The sequence below is a fragment of the Buteo buteo genome, chromosome 1, assembly GCF_964188355.1.
Source record: "Buteo buteo chromosome 1, bButBut1.hap1.1, whole genome shotgun sequence".
NCBI lineage: Eukaryota > Metazoa > Chordata > Aves > Accipitriformes > Accipitridae > Buteo > Buteo buteo.
Window position 1 is genome coordinate 16,002,157 of NC_134171.1, and position 17,155 is coordinate 16,019,311.

The following is a 17,155-nucleotide window of genomic DNA, read 5'->3' on the forward strand; positions in this document are numbered from 1 at the left end:
CAGGCATAATTAAAAGCTCCCTTTCTGCTTGTTTAATGTGCTAATATGAGAACATTAAGGCCGATGTGCCATCTACTACTTGGGTGCTCCAGCTGTCTGGATTTTTTTGTTAATTTACGGACTCAATTATGTAGACTCTTAAATCCACAGCATTGGTGGGTGGTAAGGTAGATGGTTAATGAAGAAACATAGAGTAGGAAACTCCTTTAATGCCTGTTTTATATGTATCTCGGGGAACATTTTTAGGAGAACAAGGATCAAAGATTATAACTTTAAGAAACTCTCAAGACAGGAATAAATGTACATGGTTTTAAGGCACCCCTAAAAATTATGAGATGGCTAATATCCCCACGATTCTGTGGTCTGTTCTAAAACAAAAATATTAAGCCAAATGTTTGGCTCTGTATAATAAAAACAGATTATCTAATGGTTTCCAGTGGGAAATATGAGAAAGACCATTCATAAAGACTCTGTAATAGTTATGAATTATAAAGACTTCCTCATTTTCAGTATAAACTGAGACCCCAATAGAAACTGTTAGGTATTTATTCACATGCCCTCAAAGGGACTGCACGTGGACATTTTTAATTAACATTATTTGCAACACCTTACTCAAGTTGTTCATTATTAATTTGACATGTTTTGAAGTCCTGACCAAAAAGTTTTCATCACTTACTCTAATTACACCATTCTTACATGACTTTAATACTTTTAAAAGGCTACAGTGATTTGCAGTCTGTACTTACTTTAATTAAAAAAGAAAACCGTGTTTAAGTAATCTAGGTCATAACATGCCAAAAAAAAAAAAAAGTCAGGAAACATTAAATAAACTTTAGGTCATTATCTTTACATGCCACTAGGCCTTCTTTGTAAGGAAAAAAAAATAGATAATTTAAGAGCAAAGACATTATTTGACAGTCCTGCATTTCCAGAGATGCCTCTGTTGTCCCCATTTTACCCTTCCCTTCCCAGCTCCCCAAAATGTTTTTATGTTTCTTAGTGAGTATAAAACAGGTATATCACCGTCAGTTCACCTCCATCTGTCCTCACTGTCCAGATGTCTCTACCAGTCAGTTCAAATTATTAAGATAACGTAAAACTTCCTTGTCTTGCCTCGTTTGAATTATTTTCCTTAGCTTTTCCCTTTCATGCAGTTTTACCTGTTGATGCCATTCACCAAAACTGCATGGTGAGTCTGCAGAGATTTGTCTGAGGTTACAGCAGTGGTAGCAAAGACAAAAAATATGCAGGAAACTATTGGCATGACCTTCATGTTTGTGTCTACAAAGCATAAATAAACTCTGCTAGTTTCTTCCTGGAGAATGGTAAATGTGACTAGAAGAAAAGTGCCACTGGAGAGACCTGAGAGATCAGCAAAGCCTGAGTTGTACCGTGACAGACAGAAAAACCTGCTCATCCTTCGAGAAGATCCAACAGGCTCAAATATGCTTAAACTTTGCTCTTTAGCTAGAAGCTAAAATGTTGAAATTTAGCGTCTTACATAAAACGGGCACTGGGCACCTCCCTTTGAGAGCATGTGTTAAACTGTCTGCAGACTCAGCTACACCTTTTTCTTTGCAAATTACACCTTTTCATTGAAACTTGGTAGAGACTCCGGTTTTGTACATAATAGCTGAAACCCTAGAACACAAGATGGCAGTGTCAGACACCACGTACCAAGCCCGCAGGGGGCTGCGGGCTGGTTCAGCTGGATCTCTTGGGAGGGGGGACAAAAGCAAGCAGCACCGAGGTCTTGGTGCTTTCCTTGCAACCCCTATGGAACACTTGCTAGGAAGCTAAGAGACCTTTCTGTTCCAACAATACCTAGAAAACACCCTGCAGAACGAGTAAAGAAACACTACTCTCTGCAGAAGAGGTCTTGCTCCCATGCAGCTCTCTCAGATCTCCAGGTTTAAGATGGTGTGTTAAGACATAAAATAATACGGATCTTGCAAAGTTGTCAAGGAAAACGGACCTTCTGTCGCTGAAACATTGCTTTTCTTTCCCTGGGGTTATCCTAGCAGAGAATGGAGATACAGTTTTGGGGGTTTGGGGGGGGTGGGGTGGTCCAGATTTGTATATCACCAGTCTCTGTAGCTGGCTAGAGTGACACACAGAGTAAGAGCCTGATCTTCGTCAAAGACATACACGAAAATTTATTTGTTAGTTCCTAAATGCCATAGGTTTGTCTTGTTGCTTGTTTTAGGAAGCTCACTATAATCGAGGAGTAAGAAGGTCAGAAGTGAAGGTCAGAGTGGAGAAAGTGCAAACGAGAGCTAAAATGTGGGAAAAGCCCTGGACCAAACCTGCAGAAACTAAGCTGTCTGGAGTCCAGACACCTGGTAGCGTCTCCGTGGGGAATTTAAAGACCCTCTAATCGCACCAGTATGTCCAAACCCAGTGAAGGTCATTGACAATTATTGTTCTCCTGAGTTTGGGGGATCCTTACCGGGCTGTCCTTGATGAATTTCCTAGCACTACCAAGCTCCCGAGCCCCAGTCCTGCTCCCACTGAAGGCCATGGGTCTATTCCTTTGCATGACGCAGTTCTGGACCCCCCAACCTCCCAGGTGCAGCCAAATAAAACTTTCACTGGGTGTCATTACTTGAGCAAGGTCACTGAAGTCGAGCACTTCTCCCCTTGACCTAAGCCCGGGCAGATCTCTTGGGGGGAGAGGGGAGGAAGGATGAGAAGGTGTTTGTGGCCCCAGGTGGTGCAGACACAGGTGGCAGATCTGGCTCAATGGTACCCGGGGCCTTGCAGAAATAAGGGCCGGTGGGATACAGCACCCGGGGAGAGGGGGGACAAAGACACCGGGATGGAGTCCTGCATGCCGGGGGGGTCGGGGAGGGCAGAGAGGATACAGAGGAGGGACCCGGCTCCCAAACTCCCTCTCTGCCCCGTCGCCTTCCCCTGTGGTGTGTTTGGGTCCGCCTGAGGGCCGGGGAGTTTCAGAGCAGCCTTCCTTTCCCAGGCGAGAAGCCCTCGCTCCTGGTAGTCAGTCCGTACTAGCTGCCTCGCAGTGCCCTAATTTTGAAGATGTAGTGGGCTGGTGGTTTTTTCCGTCATCTTTACCTCGAAATCGAGGGCTGAGAAAGTATTTTGTTTAGTTCTTGGGGAAACTGCAGTAACACCTCAGACATGCCATGGACGTTTAACTAGAAATAAACCTCCTAATCAAAATAGCTCACCAGGAAGCGAGAAACCTCAGACGGGCAATCCCTCTAGTCCTTCCGCTAAAGCAGATTGATGGAGAAATCCTTCCGCTTTCTCCTTTAAGAAAGACCACGAGAACCGCATTCCCTCTCCCCCGAGCTGCCCCAAGCGGGGTTCGGTGCGTTTGCTCTTTGCGGGGCCGTTTCGCCGCGGTGACGGCGGGGGGGGTGAGGACCTCCCGCCGCCCGCAGAGGAGCGGGGCCGGGGCGGTGCGGCGCGGCCGTCAGGCCAAATCCAAATTCAGCACTTTCCCCTCGATGACAGTTCCCTCTCGCCGCCCCGAGCCGGGGGCCGGCGGCGACGGCCGGGCCGGCAGCTCCCCCCCGCCTGCATCCCTGCAGCATCCTCCCGGCAGCCTCGCCTCGGGAGGACACGGCGGCAGCTTCTTGGCGGGTGCCCAGCGGAGAAACAGCACCGGAAAAAAAAAAAAAAAAAAAAAAGAAAAAATTTAAAAAGGGGTATTAAACCGGAGCTGTCGGGTTTGGGTGGGTTTTAAGCTTTTGTGATGCAGGGAAGCGGTGTCCAAGGCAGCGGGGAAGGGCTGTGTGCAGGGAGGCTTGAGGTCACGAGTGGGTTTTGTAGAGGCGCTCAGGGGGCTCAACAAGGGGACGAGGACACTGAGAAGCCCCGGGTAACGCCCCGACGTGCTCGGACGTGGGACCCTCACACTGGTGATCCCCAGCCCTCGGACAAATCTGCCTGTCCCACTGGAAACACGCGTGTCTTTGCGTGACCCTGTCCGTGCTTCTCTGTCTCTCCAACTACGCCTTGGGCTGCGTCGGTGAGCGTTGCACTGCGGGGGACAGCAGCACAACGTCAGGGTCTGACCTCGTTTGCTCCCTCTCTCCCTTTGCTTGCAGCTGTGGCTGGGATATCCCCAGTCAGTTATTCCTGCCGAACGAAATGTTTCCTGTGGCTCTTTAAACCTTAGTGCAGCAGAAATATTTAGGGCTCAAAAAGCAAGCGATGCCTGCCGATCTATAGAAACGCGGAATTTCTCGCCTTGCAGCTCCCGGCAGGGACGTTGTGCCGTGGCATTGCGTCGGTTTTAAAACCAGACGCTAGGGCTTCATTCTTTCATCCATTAAAAAAAAAAAAAGAAGAAGTAAAATAAAGGAATCACCCGGGGTAAATCCTCGCCCGGTTGCTTTTGGCAAAACGTGTCCCGGCGCGGAGGGGCCGGGGGGTGGGCACCGGGGCGCGTCTGCCCCCGCCGCGGGTGGGTGCCCCGACGGCCGGGCCGGGCCGGGCCGGGCGAGCGAGGCTGGGGTGGCGGCAGAGGCGCGGAGCTGCCGGTCCTGCTTCCATCGGATGCGTGGGAGCCCGCGGAGAGACCTTCCCTCGGTTGCATCGGATTTCCAGGGGGACCGTGGAGGTAAATGCCCCGGGAAAGCTGATGGATGTGACGGGAAAGGCACCGCGCACCCTTTTTACAGCCGAACCTCCCCGCCACCCTTCGCTGTCTCTCCCATATAGGACAGTTCAAGGCCATATGTCCCCACGCCGAGGAGGATCGGGGCTTTTCGCCTGCGGTGAGAGCACAAAGAAACGCCCGGCTTTTCCCCGGCCGCCGTGGCGATAGGGGCAGCGGGCAGGGAACAGCCCGCCGGGACGCCTCTGCCTCCCGGATCAAGCCGCTTTCCCCACCGGGGCTTTTTGCCAGGTGTAGAAGGGCCCCGAGGCCAAGCCCAGCTCGGTTGCCCCAGGAGGCTGCCCCCCCCCCCCCCCGGCGTGGGCTGCTTCTCTCCCCGCCGGCTCGCCCCAAGCACGCCCACGGCCACGGAGCTGCCGTCCGGGGGCTTGCGATGGCGAATGGCCGAGCTCCAGCGGCCTGGGGACGGGACGGGGATGCCGGGGGGGGGGGTGTGGGGTGTGGAGCATCCCAGGTGCCCCTCTCCTCGGAGAGGGACTTGCTGCAAATGTCATCAGGGCCTCGCCGCCGAGCCCGGCGCGTTTCAGCCACATATGGTGGGTGGATTTAGGTGTCAAAAGCCGGCGAATTAGAAATGGTAATTGTCCGTCATTATGGGTGAAACGCGATCTATCACAACAACTGGAACATGTCTGGGCGCTAGCAAAAATAATTTGAGTGATTAGCGATCATTATGGATGTCAAGCCGCGTCCATTAAGTTGTATGAAGAAATTACCCTTGACGTGCGAAATCAAACTACAAATACACAGGCCTGGCATTGAGAGGACCCTCCCCGCCGGGCCGCGGGAGGCCGGCAGCAGCCCGGCGGGGCGCTGGCAGGCACCGGCAGAGGCGCCGAGGCGACCGCGCTGCCGGGGCCGGGCCGCCGGGCGCTCCCACCCCGCCGCCCGCGGTGGCCCGGGGCGAGGGGCCTGGCCCGGAGCCTGCGTGGCCCTCCGCACGGTGGGGGGACAGGGGAGAGGCCCTCGGTCGGTCAGAGAAGGTTTTGCAGGGAGAGGGGGGACGAGGGGCAGGGAGCCGGGCGGGATGCGGCGGCGATGGGCGGTTGTACCGAGCAGCCAGCAGGAACCTCCCGGAGGAGAGAAAGGATGGGGAGGGATCCTGGGAGATGTCGTCTGCAAGGGACACGTCTGCACCTCCCGTAGTTACGCCAGTCCTTGGCAGGAGGGGACGTCCGGGGACCCGCTTCCCCCGCTCCTGGGGGACGGGACGGGGGGCAGCGCGCCCCGGCCCCGCCGCGGTCCCCAGCTGGCAGCCGGCGCCGCCAGCCCCCCGCTCAGCCCCGCCGCGCCTGCCTGGCAAAAGGGCTTTGCCACCGCTCTGAAAACGAGATTCTTCCCGAGGCGAGATCGGTTTACAAGTAATTTCCACGTTGCAAAGGTTGCATATATTTTTTCTAAGATAAAATATCGTTTTTCCCCTTTTAAAGTTCGCCCCTTACGGCGAAAGCTTGCGACAGTTTTGTTTTTTGTTTTTTTGTTTTTTTTTCCTGCACCCTCTCCCTTCGTTTCTGATCCTTCTTCAGCGAAATCATTTGTTCGCAGCAACGAAGCGGATATTTCGGTATCTTTTGGAGGTATTTTTGGTTAAAGTATGCCATTGTGATCCCCCGGGCCATAGCCTGACACGGACATCTAAGCACAGCTTCCCAGGGTCCGCGAATCCACGGCGCAGACCGTACTTTTTAAAGCAACACGGAAAAGCTTTCTCCCTAAAAGAAAGGAAAACCGTCCGTTTCTTCCAGGCATTTAATTTTTTTTTAATCCGATAAATTAGTAAGATTTCAGACAAATTAAAGGATCCTTCAGAGTCACTTGACAAAATGACAGTCTGCACCCCCGCAGAGTGGTGTTTATAAGCAGCGAATGAGAGCTTATGGTCTTTTCTTGTTGCGGTCGCTGGGAAGATGTACTATGTCCGTAGACGTTCCCCGTTTGCGAATATTTTTTACTCTTAACTGAATAAAGGGAGCCGCCAATCGTATTTTTCTTTTCTTTTATAAGCCAATTAAAAGTTATTTGTTTGCTGTGTTCATTTACAAGTACCGTGCCACCGCGCAGACCAGAGCGGCGACGCCGCCACCTCGGTAAATCCTGCCACGCCATCCCCCACGGAGGAAAACGGCCCCACGGCTTCTCGGGGGTGCCTTTCGGGCTGCGCACCCCGCCACCCGCCCTGCTGCCTCCAGGCATCGCCCCCAGCCACCCCGCGGCCGCATCCCCTTACCGCACGCCGGTGCCAAAAGGCAAACCCCGGACACGAGCCGTCCCTCGTTGCGGCTGTCCCGGGCGGCAGAGCCCCGCACAAACCTCGCCGTCAAGCCCAAGAGCTGCCGGCGGCCGGCAGAACCGCCTCCCCTCCCAGCCTCCCCAGCTTTATTCGTACCGTTTGCAAATCGGTATTATTCCCGCACAAGCCAAAAATAATATTAGTCCTCTCCACGCGCATTTCATCCCTAATTATCACTCGAGTCCTTTGCGACACAAAGAGTTTCCCCGGCCGGTTTAAGCGCAGATCCGCGGGCAAAAAATGTTTTACCCCTACCCGAGAGAAAAGCAGGGGGGGGGCTGGCCGTCGGGCGGCTTTAACGGGGAACAGGTCGCCGGTGCCGAGCAGGGTCCTCAAACCGCCGGAGCCGCAAGGCAGGCTCGGGCTCCGAAGCAGCGGGGACAGTGTCTTTCAGAGCCACGACCGCTTGCAGGACTTGCTTTCCCCACAGAGCAATTTAGGAAACAAAGCAGTAACCCGCGGGCGTCCCCCCCCGAGCAGTCGGCCCCTGCCCCGTGGGTGCTCGTCCCGGTGCCGGCCTGCCCCCCCCCCCCGCCCCCGGCCCGGCGGCGTCCCTGCTCGCACGCTGCTGCCGTCCAGCCCCGGGAAGCTGAACATCAGACCCTTCTGTGCCTTTCCACCCGTTTCACGGATTTCTGGCCGTTCTTGCTCGGTGCGGAAGCAGTGTTTTGGTTGTCAATCGGCCGTCCATGAAAAGGCTGCGTGTAGCCTTTTTAGCTCCATGCCTTTTTTTTTTTTCTTTTTTTTTAAGAAAGAAAGAAAAAAAATGTTTTGAATACCTACGAGCACTATTACCTAGATATATGTTTTTATTAATAGCTGTGTCCCTACTCTGGTGGGAAGGACATCAGTCACCAGTCCTGGTGGCAACTTGCACCCCTTGGGAGGCAGCAGGTAGTCCCTGCAGGTCGCCTTCCGCCCGTGGCCAGCAGCGGAGCGGCCCCCCTTGCCCGCCGCTCCCGGAGCCGAGATACTGCCGCGGGCTAGGAGAGGCTTCCCTGGCTCGGATGCATTTCTGTTTCAGCGGAGGAGCCGTTGCCGGCTGCCAGCAGCGTCTTCCGCCGGCCTCTTTGCTACCGAGTCAGATTTTAGGCAAAAAAGCCACGGCCGCACCTGAGAGCCCCAAAACGGCGTAACCCGCGGCTCTGCAGCCACCACTCCCCGCTATTATTTTTTCGAGGAGCGCCCCGACAATTGCGCTCGTGGACAGCATCACTCGGGACCAGCCTCGTGGATAACACCGGGGAAAGAGGCGGGGGCGGGTCTTCAGCCGCCCCAAGGGCTCCGGGCCGCGGAGCCAAAACCCTCATCCTCTGGCCGGGGCTTTCCTCTCGGGCCCGTGGGACCCGGCCGGGAGCTGGGCAGGGAGGCGTTTGCGGTAGCGGGGGGAGGAGGGCAGCCCTCGCCCCCGGCCTGCCCCGGGCTGGTGCCGGCCCTCGCCGGGCACCGCGACATCCCCCCCCCCCGGGCGGGCCCGGGCGTCAACTTGCCCTCCCGCTCCGCTCCATCCCTCCGGAGAGAGAGCGAGGATTTGCGTGCGGGTTGCCGAAATTCTCTCCCTCCCTTCATAAAAAAAATAAATTAAAAAAAAGAATACAAACGCAAACCATGTTTTAAAAAAAAGGGACAAGTGACGCGTGGCTCCCCAGGGGCAGAGCGGGGCGCGGGGCCCGGCGGGCGGCAGCCCCGGCGGGGCTGGGGGTCTCCGGGCAGAGCCTCCTCGCCCACCGGCGTCTCTGCTCGGAGCGGAGCGGTGCGGGGTCCCGGCGCTGACCGCCGTGCGACTCGGCTGGGAAAGGTTTCGTTTGCTCCCCGGTTCACCTTGCTCCCCGGTTAATCGCGCTGCTCCCCGCAGCAGCGAACGACGCGAAGGAAGAGTCCGCTTTGGGGAGGCTTTCGGACAGGCTAGGAGCGGTACCTGTGGCCGGGGCAGACAGACCTGCCCTTTATTTTTCCCATCACCTGGGGGAAAAAAACCGGGCTGCTCGCTGGAGCCACCGCTGCCACCGCCTTAGGGCTCCCCCGGCCGCGGGGGTCCGGCTTTTCGGCCGCCGGGGTCAGCCCCGCTCCGGCGGAGCTCCCGGCGCTCCCGACCGCCTACGGGCGGGAGCATCCCCGCCTCGGGCTGCGGGACTCTCCGAGAGGAGCTGCCCGCTCCGGCGGTTTGGTGCCGCAGACCCGGGGGAGCCGCGGGGAGGGCCGGGGGCTGCCCTCGGGGCGCGTCCCCTTCCCACTGACAGGACAAGCGGAGCGGAAAATCGCCTGCCAAAGCCCCGGGCCTGCCGGGGAGAGGCCCTTAACCTCCGGGCCACCTTTGCCCCCTGCTCCCGGGAGCCCCTGGGAGGCCGGGCAGGTGCTGCGCTGCCGGGGGGACTGCCCGTGCTCCGGCATCTTCTGCTGCTTCTCCTCCTCCCGGGGAAGCGTCGCTGATTTCTACCTGACAAGTGTGTGCGTGTGTGTGTGTGTGTGTGTGTCGCGGGGGAAATCTACGTGGTTTCCTGTTTTATTACCCTGCGAGCGAGCGGGACGTATCTAAATATAGGCAGCCGCCCGGTTGCAGAGTCGGTCTGTGCGCCTGTGCGAGTGTTTGATACGCAAACACAAGCGCCTGTGGAGACATATGCAAAGATATACACAATTTACATTACATTTCAACAATCGAATTTCTTGTAGCTGCGGTGGTTTTCCTCTCTCTCTCTTCCCCCACCCCCTCTTTCTATCGCGACTGTTTTCTCTTCTTTAAGGCTGGAGCTTGTCCATGGCCGGATGGAAAGTGATTCCCACGGCTCCTGTACGGATTCGGGGTTTGGGAGAGAGGCCGCAGTCGGGACATATCGTTAGGGAGATTATTTTCTTGCTGCTGATGAGCTGAATGTGTGTTCGGAGAGGATGGAGAGAGCGTGTTAGAGCCCAGATTTTGCTGTCAGCTATATATAGTTTTGCTATCATTTTGCTTCAACGCCGAAAATCCAGACCGATTCCTTTGGCCTTGGTACAGTTACGCGCGAGTGACTAGGGATTTCGTCATTAAGAAAAGACAAAAAGACTCGGAGCGTTTGCTTTATATCTCAAATCGTAAAATTTTCAATACAAACTGGACCAGAAACGCCTCCAAATTCCGGTAAAATTCCATTAAATTATCGATTAAATTTTCCCGATGCAAAACACTGACGTTTCTTAAATACCGGATTTTGCCAACGTCAAACGAAGACAGTGTCGATGCGTAAATATTCGATATTAAACACAATCCTAAAATTCCAAGTAACTTCACTCGGATCATCTTTTTCAGCAACTTCTGCCTCGAGTAAAATGAATCTTAGTTTTACCGGATTCGAAGAAAACCAGTTTGACGCTTTATCCTGCATCTGTTATCCCGCGTTCCAGCCCGGGGATCCCCGGGGAAGCTCTATTGACCGACGCTTTCTTTTCAGATCAGGCGGTTCCCTACAGCGCTACATCCGTCAGCAAGCACGAAGCAAAATAATAAAACACGGTGACCTACGGGAAAAAGAAGGCTTCGAAATAATCCTCTCTTTCCAACAGGGAGCCCGGTAGCAACCATAACCAGCTTCGCCGAAAGCCACCCCGCCGCCTTGCCTCCCCATCCCCGCCGGGGCCAAAACCTCCGCTGGTGTAAACTGTCCCATCGAAGCTGGGACGGGAGTCAGCGGCTCTACGTCTTGTGTGGGGTTGCAAGCCTCACACGGGGACACGGGGCTGCAGGCAGAGAAACGTCCCCAGGGGCAAGAAAAGGGGGGAATTGAGCTGTCTGCGGGGCAGCGGGGGCTCCTCTTCACCTTCCCAAGTGCACGGGGGCCCTGCTCCTGCCATCCAAAATTTCATTTTCCCAGGAGGGAAAGCGGTGGGAAAGGTGGAAGGAAATAGTTAAAAAAAAAAAAAGAAAGAAAGAAAAAAAAAGGTTTCAGGATCGGGCCTAATAAATGTCAGTCCTCCCGCGTCCGCCCAGGTCTTCGCCATAGAGCCCAGGACCGCTACATCTGGAGCGCTCCTTTCGCCGAGCAGGATTCCAGACCCGCCCGGCGGAACAAAACCAAACCCAAAGCATCCCCCCCCCCGCCCCGATGCCACGACGGCTGACGGCTTTAGGAGCCGAGAGCTCGCCCCCAGCCCGCCCCGGGGCCGGGGCAGCCCCGGGCAGCCGCCGCCGCCCCTCTCCCCACCGCCGAGGGCAGCCGGGGGTGCCAGCCCGGGTGCGTGGCCCCTGCGGGGCGAAGGCAGCCAGCCCGCCCCACGGGTTGCCCGAGCCTGGCGCGGGGTTTGGGGAATAACGACCGGGGAGGGCCGCGGCGAGGGGGCTGAGGAGGAAACAGCCCGGCCGCCTCTCGGGGCGGCTCGCAAGGACCGCGGCCGGGGGGGGGCATGGGGCAGCAGGGGCTTCCTCCGAGCCGCTCCGTGCTCGGGAGCCCGAGGGAAGCCCGTGCGACCCGGCGGGGAAGGAAAGAAGCCGGCGGCGATGGAGAAGCGGCGGCCAGGCAACGCGGCCGCCTGTGAGGGAGGCCCGGGCAGGGCTGCACCGGCGCGGAGAAACTACCGCAGCCACCGCCGGCTCCGGTCCCTGCGAGGGCCGTTGCCCGGTGCCGGCCCCCCCGGCTCGGAGCTGCCCACCCCGGCGCGGGCTGCCCGCCCCGTCTGGCAGCGCCGGCCCCGGCGGGGAGGGCCGGAGGCCGGCGGCCGGCGGCGGGGGTGCGCTGCCAGCCACCGTGCCGAGGGCCCGGGCTCGCCGCCGGAGGCTTGGAGGGGATTCAGTCCAAGGCGGGAGGCTGCCCCAAGCGGCTATCGCGGCTGTGTCGGGATACAAACAGGACTGCGAAGCCCCATCCCGCAGCCCCAGCCCCAGCCGGTGCCTGCGGCCCCCGGCCTCGGCCTCCCCGCCAGACTCCGGCGGACAGAAAACACTCCCCCGAGCCGCGCACTTTCCCCGGGAGCTGCCGAGGGTTTGAGCCGACACGGCCCGTGGAAACGGGCAGCTACCGGGCCGCCCGTCCCAGCGAGACCGCCCTGGCCCGGGAGAACCGACTTGATGTTCCCCGCGGCTCCTCCGCCCGCACCGCATCCTCACCGTAACCCCGGCAGCTGTAAATTAAACCAGCGACCCCGGCTCTCCGGCAGAAGGAGGGATCGCTTCGTCCAGGACAGGCGTTATCAAATAACTCCTTAAGGCGCCCGGCCCCAGCCCCTTCGCCCCCTCCGCTTCCCACAGACGGAACCGGCACTGGTGCTGCACGGTCCCCACGGGCAGAGTGGCCCTGGGGACCGGGGGGTGAGATCTCCGCCAGGCCCCACCATCCCCACCGCCGGAGCTGCCTGTTCCCACCAGAGGCACTGCCAGCCTCCGTGCGAGTGGGAAAAGGAGGGACGTGGTCCGAACTACAGTCCGAAGTCTGCTGCGGGGAAAAAGTCGCTGGGGAAATCCGTATCCGCCCGCTCTCAGAAACGACACAAGCGGCAGAGCTAAGTGTTAAACTAAAGTTTATAAATTAAAAAAAAAAAAAAGTACAGCGGGTAGCTTACAAACATTCACAATTCATTTGAAGTAAATAATCTAGTTGAGTGCACAGTGCCATTACAAGAGAAAGGGAGGAAAAAAAAATAAGAAGAAGAAAAAAAAAAAGCAATGAGTTACCTTGAAAGAAAGAGACTGTAATTACATTGCTGAGCAGATCAGAAATCCCCGCCCCTGAAGGAGAGGTCTGCAGAAGAACTGTAAAAGGCACCGATGGTATTAAAATTTCCCGTTACATCGATTTCTTAAAAAGCCTGACTAGAAATATTCACATTGAATATAAAAATAACAACAACTTTAATACAACTGGAAAGTGCGAAAAATCCGTAACTCCTCCCTCCCCGAACACGGAAAGATCTCAGGAAAAAAGGAAAAGAAGTCTGGGGTTTCGATATAAGTCTCACCCTTTTGTGACATATTTATCCTTTGCCAGGGATCATGGAGTACAGCAATAACATGGGCAACAAAAGCAGGGGGGATCTGAAAGAGGCTTCCTTACATTCAGCACCATACAAGGCACATTCAGTTTGCAACGAGTTGGAAGACCAAGGACTCAAACAGACGTCAAAAATAATCTTCCTTACAATCCACCGAGGGAGTCCTTGATCTCCTCTTTTGAGCTGCATTTGGTTTTGCGGGTTGGTTTTTTTTTTTTTCCTCTCCTTTTTTTCTCTCTTTCTCTCTCCCACACAAGATCGAGTCTCTACGAATCCGAAGCGAAATAAAACAAACAAACAAGAAGTCTACACCAAATACACTGACAACATGGATACCATGAACTAGTCGTGCCGAATCGCGAGAGTCCTCGGCTGGCGGGGTGGGGACGGGGCGAGGGTCGGGGCAGGGGTGGCCGAGAAGTCCTACGTTGGAAGAGGAGAGGGTGAGGAACCATCCAAATAATATTAATAATAAAAATAACAATAAAATAATAATAAATACTGTCCAAGGCACTGAGAACTGCAGCTGGGGCTCTGGATTTGAGAAGCTGGCTGGCTGGCTGGGGGGGGTGGCAGAGGGGAGATGGGTTTCCTGGCTGCCAGTGTGTGCGGTGGGGGACGCTGGAGGCGGGGGGGGAAAGCGGGTCATGTACGTGTGCCCCTCACTGGGTGCCGGCGGCTGCGGCGCAGGTGGACAGAGCCCACCCGGGCAGGCAGTAGTAGGGGTAGTAGTAGGAGGGCTGGAGGGAAAGCAGCGAGGGCGGCCGCAGCACCTCGCCGGGGTGGTACTGTCTCTGGTCGTCGCGCACCAGCACCTTGACGGCCACCTTCTTGGCGGCGGGGGCGGCGGCCAGGAGGTCGGCGGCCATCTGCCGCCGCTTGGTCTTGTAGCGCCGGTTCTGGAACCAGATCTTCACCTGCGTCTCGGTGAGCTTCAGCGAGGCGGCCAGGTCGGCCCGCTCGGGCCCCGACAGGTACCGCTGGTGGTTGAAGCGCCGCTCCAGCTCGAAGACCTGCGCGTGGGAAAAGGCCGCGCGGGAGCGCTTCTTCCGCGGCTTCGGCGCCGCCGCCTCCTCCTCCCCCGGCAGCAGATTCCCGCACTTGCCCGCTCCGTCCTCCTCCTCCGGGGGGCTGCGATCTGCGGGCGGGGCGAGAGCACGGCGGTCAGGGCGGGCGGGCAGCGGGACACCCACGTCCCCGCGCGCCCCGCTCCGCGGAGGGGCCCGGACCCGCGCAGGACACCCGGCCGAGCCGCTGCCCACCCCGCCGCCGGCGTTTCTCGCCCTCCTCTAAGCGCCGGGCGCCCTCCCGGGCTGCGGGCTCTCCCCGATCCGCCCTCCCGCGCCCGGCGGCTTTCTCCCCCCCGGCACGGCCGGGGCCCGCGGCACAACTCCGCGGGGCCGGCGGGAAGCCCCCCCCCCCCCGATCATCTCCCGTTCCCAGCAGCCCCTCACCCCCCCCCGGGACACCACCCCCCCCCCACCGCCCGGGTGCGGAGGGGCCGCCGCCGGGGCCGCCCCTACCGGAGACGGCGGCCGACATCTCGCTGTCACTGAGGCCGGCGGCGTCCCGCTCCGCCGCCTCCGGGGGCTGCGCCTCCTCCTCCGCCGCCGCCGGCCGCCCCCCGCCCGCGTCCTCGGCGGTGCGGGCGCTGCCGCCGGCGCCCTCCTCCTCGGAGCGCCGCTCGCCCTCGGGGTCCTCGCTGAGCGCGGAGTCCGAGTCCCAGCCCGCCGGCGTCCGCGGGGCAGGGGCGCGGGCGGCGGCGGCGGCGGGCGAGGGGAGCGGCGGGCCCTCGGCGGCGCCGCACAGCCGCCATCCGCCGGCCGCCCCCGGGGCCGGCGGCCGCCCCGCCGCGTGGCGGGCGCGCTCCTCCTTCTTGTTGAGGATGGCCTGGATGGAGAAAGGCGTCAGGGCGTTGCCGCCGCGGACGGCCATGGCCCGGCGGCGGGCGGCCCCGCGGGCGAGCAGCGGACCGCGCCGCGCCTTTCAGCTGGGCGACCGCATCGCCGGCCGCGGCCGCGCCGGTGCCGGTGCCGGGCCCTTCTCTGCCGCCGGGAGGCCGGGCGCCAGCGGGGGCAGCCTCTCTGCGCCGCCGCCGGCCCGCCCGCCCATAGGGCCGGGGCCGCCGCGCCGCGCTCCGCCGGGCGCCGCCGCGGGTCCCTGGCGGCGCGGGCGCTGCCTCCGCCCCGCTCTGTCCCGCCCCGCGCCCGCCCTCTCCTTTTTCTCCCGGCGGCGCTGTCATCCCTCACCGCCGCCTGACAGCGCCGGCCCCGCGCCTTCCCATTGGGCGGCCCCCGCGCAGCCCGCCCGGCGATTGGCTCCCCGCCGCGGGGCGATGCGCCTCCGCGGGGCGCGCGGCGGGGCGCGCCGCGCCTTAACCCCTTGCGGCCCGCGGGGCTCCCCCCCACCTCCCGCCGCACCCCCCCCCCCCCCCCGCTCCAGCCGGGCGCCGCGCTGCCGGCCGGTGCCGCCCGTGGCGGAGGCCACCCTCGGAGGGAGAGCGGGGGACGGTCGTTTCAGGGTGTTTCCCCTCTCGCCGCCGCGCCGCGGGCGATGAGCGCTGCAGCGCGGCGGCGGGGAAGGGTCCGGTGCCCGGCGGGGAAACGTCGCGGGGGGAGCGGGAGCAACGCCACGGGCTGGCAAGCGTTTGATGCGGGAATGGGGAAATTGCTTATTTCGGGGTCGGGGGGGTCGGGGGGGCGGCGACGGCGCGCCGGGGTCGGGGCCGTGCGCGGCGCGGGGCGAGCGCCCGAACCTCCGGGCGCTCGCCTTGGGGGTGTAGATGCAAACCTGCCTCGACCGGTCTTCGAAAATGGGGGGTTTTGGCCGTTCCATTTGTTTAAAAACGCGGCCGGGTTTATGGTAGGGACGGTCTTCGGTCCCCGGGGCTTTTAAAGAGCGTTTGAGGCAGGCAATTGAAGACTGCTGTCCTCGAAACGATGCTTTCCCTGGAAGAAAATGGCCCTAAACAAGAAGGTTTTGGAAACTGTTACACCCACGTGAATGGTGTAAATGCGACTCGTTGCCAAAACAACAGTGTGCCCCCAAGCACCCTGCTTTTCCTTATTTCAGGCATTATTGGCATTCTCAGAGCCAACAGAAAAATCCCGGCGAGGGTACCGAGCAGGTACACGAGAAATGAAACGCCAGCGCTTCACCACCGCGTCCTTTTCGTGCTGGGGAGACCCAGCAACGTAACGAGCTAGAGCATATCGAAATGATACCCGCAGCCTCGGCTTTGCTTCGTGAGCCGAATTCCCGGGGTGTCAACCTGCTGCTTCGCAGGCTGCGTCCAGCCTCCAGCACTGCCCTCCGTGATCCCGCAGAGACGAAGCGTCTGTTTGCCGCAGACCACGAAGCCACCGTAATTGATTATCAACGATTCTGGCAGGAATTAAATGGTTTCAATGACCATTCTTACCCGGAAAATAAATTAATAAAATAAATAATGCCGCTTTCATACGCAGCACGACGCCGGAGAGCACCTTTGCGTGACGGGACGAGAACAGGCTTTATCCCTGTGAACAAATTCAGCACGTTCTAATAACTTTGCTTGGACTCACTCACCATCCCTTTTTCCCACCCAGGTATTTCCCGGGAAAGCCATCGCTTCTGCCGCCCAAGTCTCCGGTGCCACGATACACTCAGGAAATAGCCAAAGGGGATTTTATTTATTTATTTTTTTTTTTCTTTTTAAGAGCTGGAGGGACATAAGAGGCATCTGGGGAAGCTGCGAGAAATCCACTTACGAGGAGGTGTGTAGGAGGTGTAGGAAGGGTGCCCTGTGCGGGCATTTTAAGGGGTGCTAAACAGCCGAGAGATGAAATTTGGGGTGTCAGAGGAGATGCGTGGACGGGGAGGTGGGGAGAAAGGAAGGGCTCCGCGCTTCTTTCACTAAGGGGAAAGGCTGGGGGTGCGGGTGGCGGGAGCCGTGGGTTTGGGTTGACGGCCGGCGAGGGGCTCTGGGCACGGCGGAGACGGGGAGCTGCGGGCAGGACTGGCCGGGGCAGCTCTCCGGCGTGCCCTTCTTCTTTCGGGCTGTGCTCAGGTGCGGCAGGCGGCCGAGCCGGCGGCTGCTTTGGGGCCGGGGGAGCGGCGAGGGGGAGGGAGAGGCGCTCCCCCCGTGCAGCCTCCCGCCGAGCTCCGGCGCAGCCGGGCTCCAGCCCGCGAAGTCCCTGATTTACAAGGTTTCGCGTCCAAGCTCTTGGAAATACCTGCGGTTAGTTTACAATGGCTGTAATTCTTTGCTAATTTAC

The 17,155-nt window shown here is 58.9% G+C and overlaps 1 protein-coding gene across 1 annotated transcript; it reads right to left on the reverse strand.

The window, feature by feature from the left end:
* Positions 1-12,166: 12,166 nt before the first annotated feature.
* NKX3-2 (NK3 homeobox 2) lies at positions 12,167-15,072 on the reverse strand. The gene is made up of 2 exons (XM_075040981.1): positions 14,423-15,072; positions 12,167-14,037 (listed from the first exon to the last, which is right to left on the reverse strand). Exons 1-2 carry the CDS (start codon positions 14,832-14,834, stop codon positions 13,562-13,564), a joined length of 888 nt encoding a protein of 295 aa, XP_074897082.1. The 5' UTR covers positions 14,835-15,072; the 3' UTR covers positions 12,167-13,561.
* Between the last annotated feature and the right edge of the window lie 2,083 nt (positions 15,073-17,155).

Bases quoted from the DNA above. Each gene is read 5' to 3' on its own strand.
- NKX3-2 (XM_075040981.1), bottom strand. From the start codon at position 14,834: ATGGCCGTCCGCGGCGGCAACGCCCTGACGCCTTTCTCCATCCAGGCC. The intron at 14,038-14,422 runs GTAGGGGCGGCC...CCCCGCCCGCAG, and splicing joins GATGTCGGCCGCCGTCTCCG to ATCGCAGCCCCCCGGAGGAG.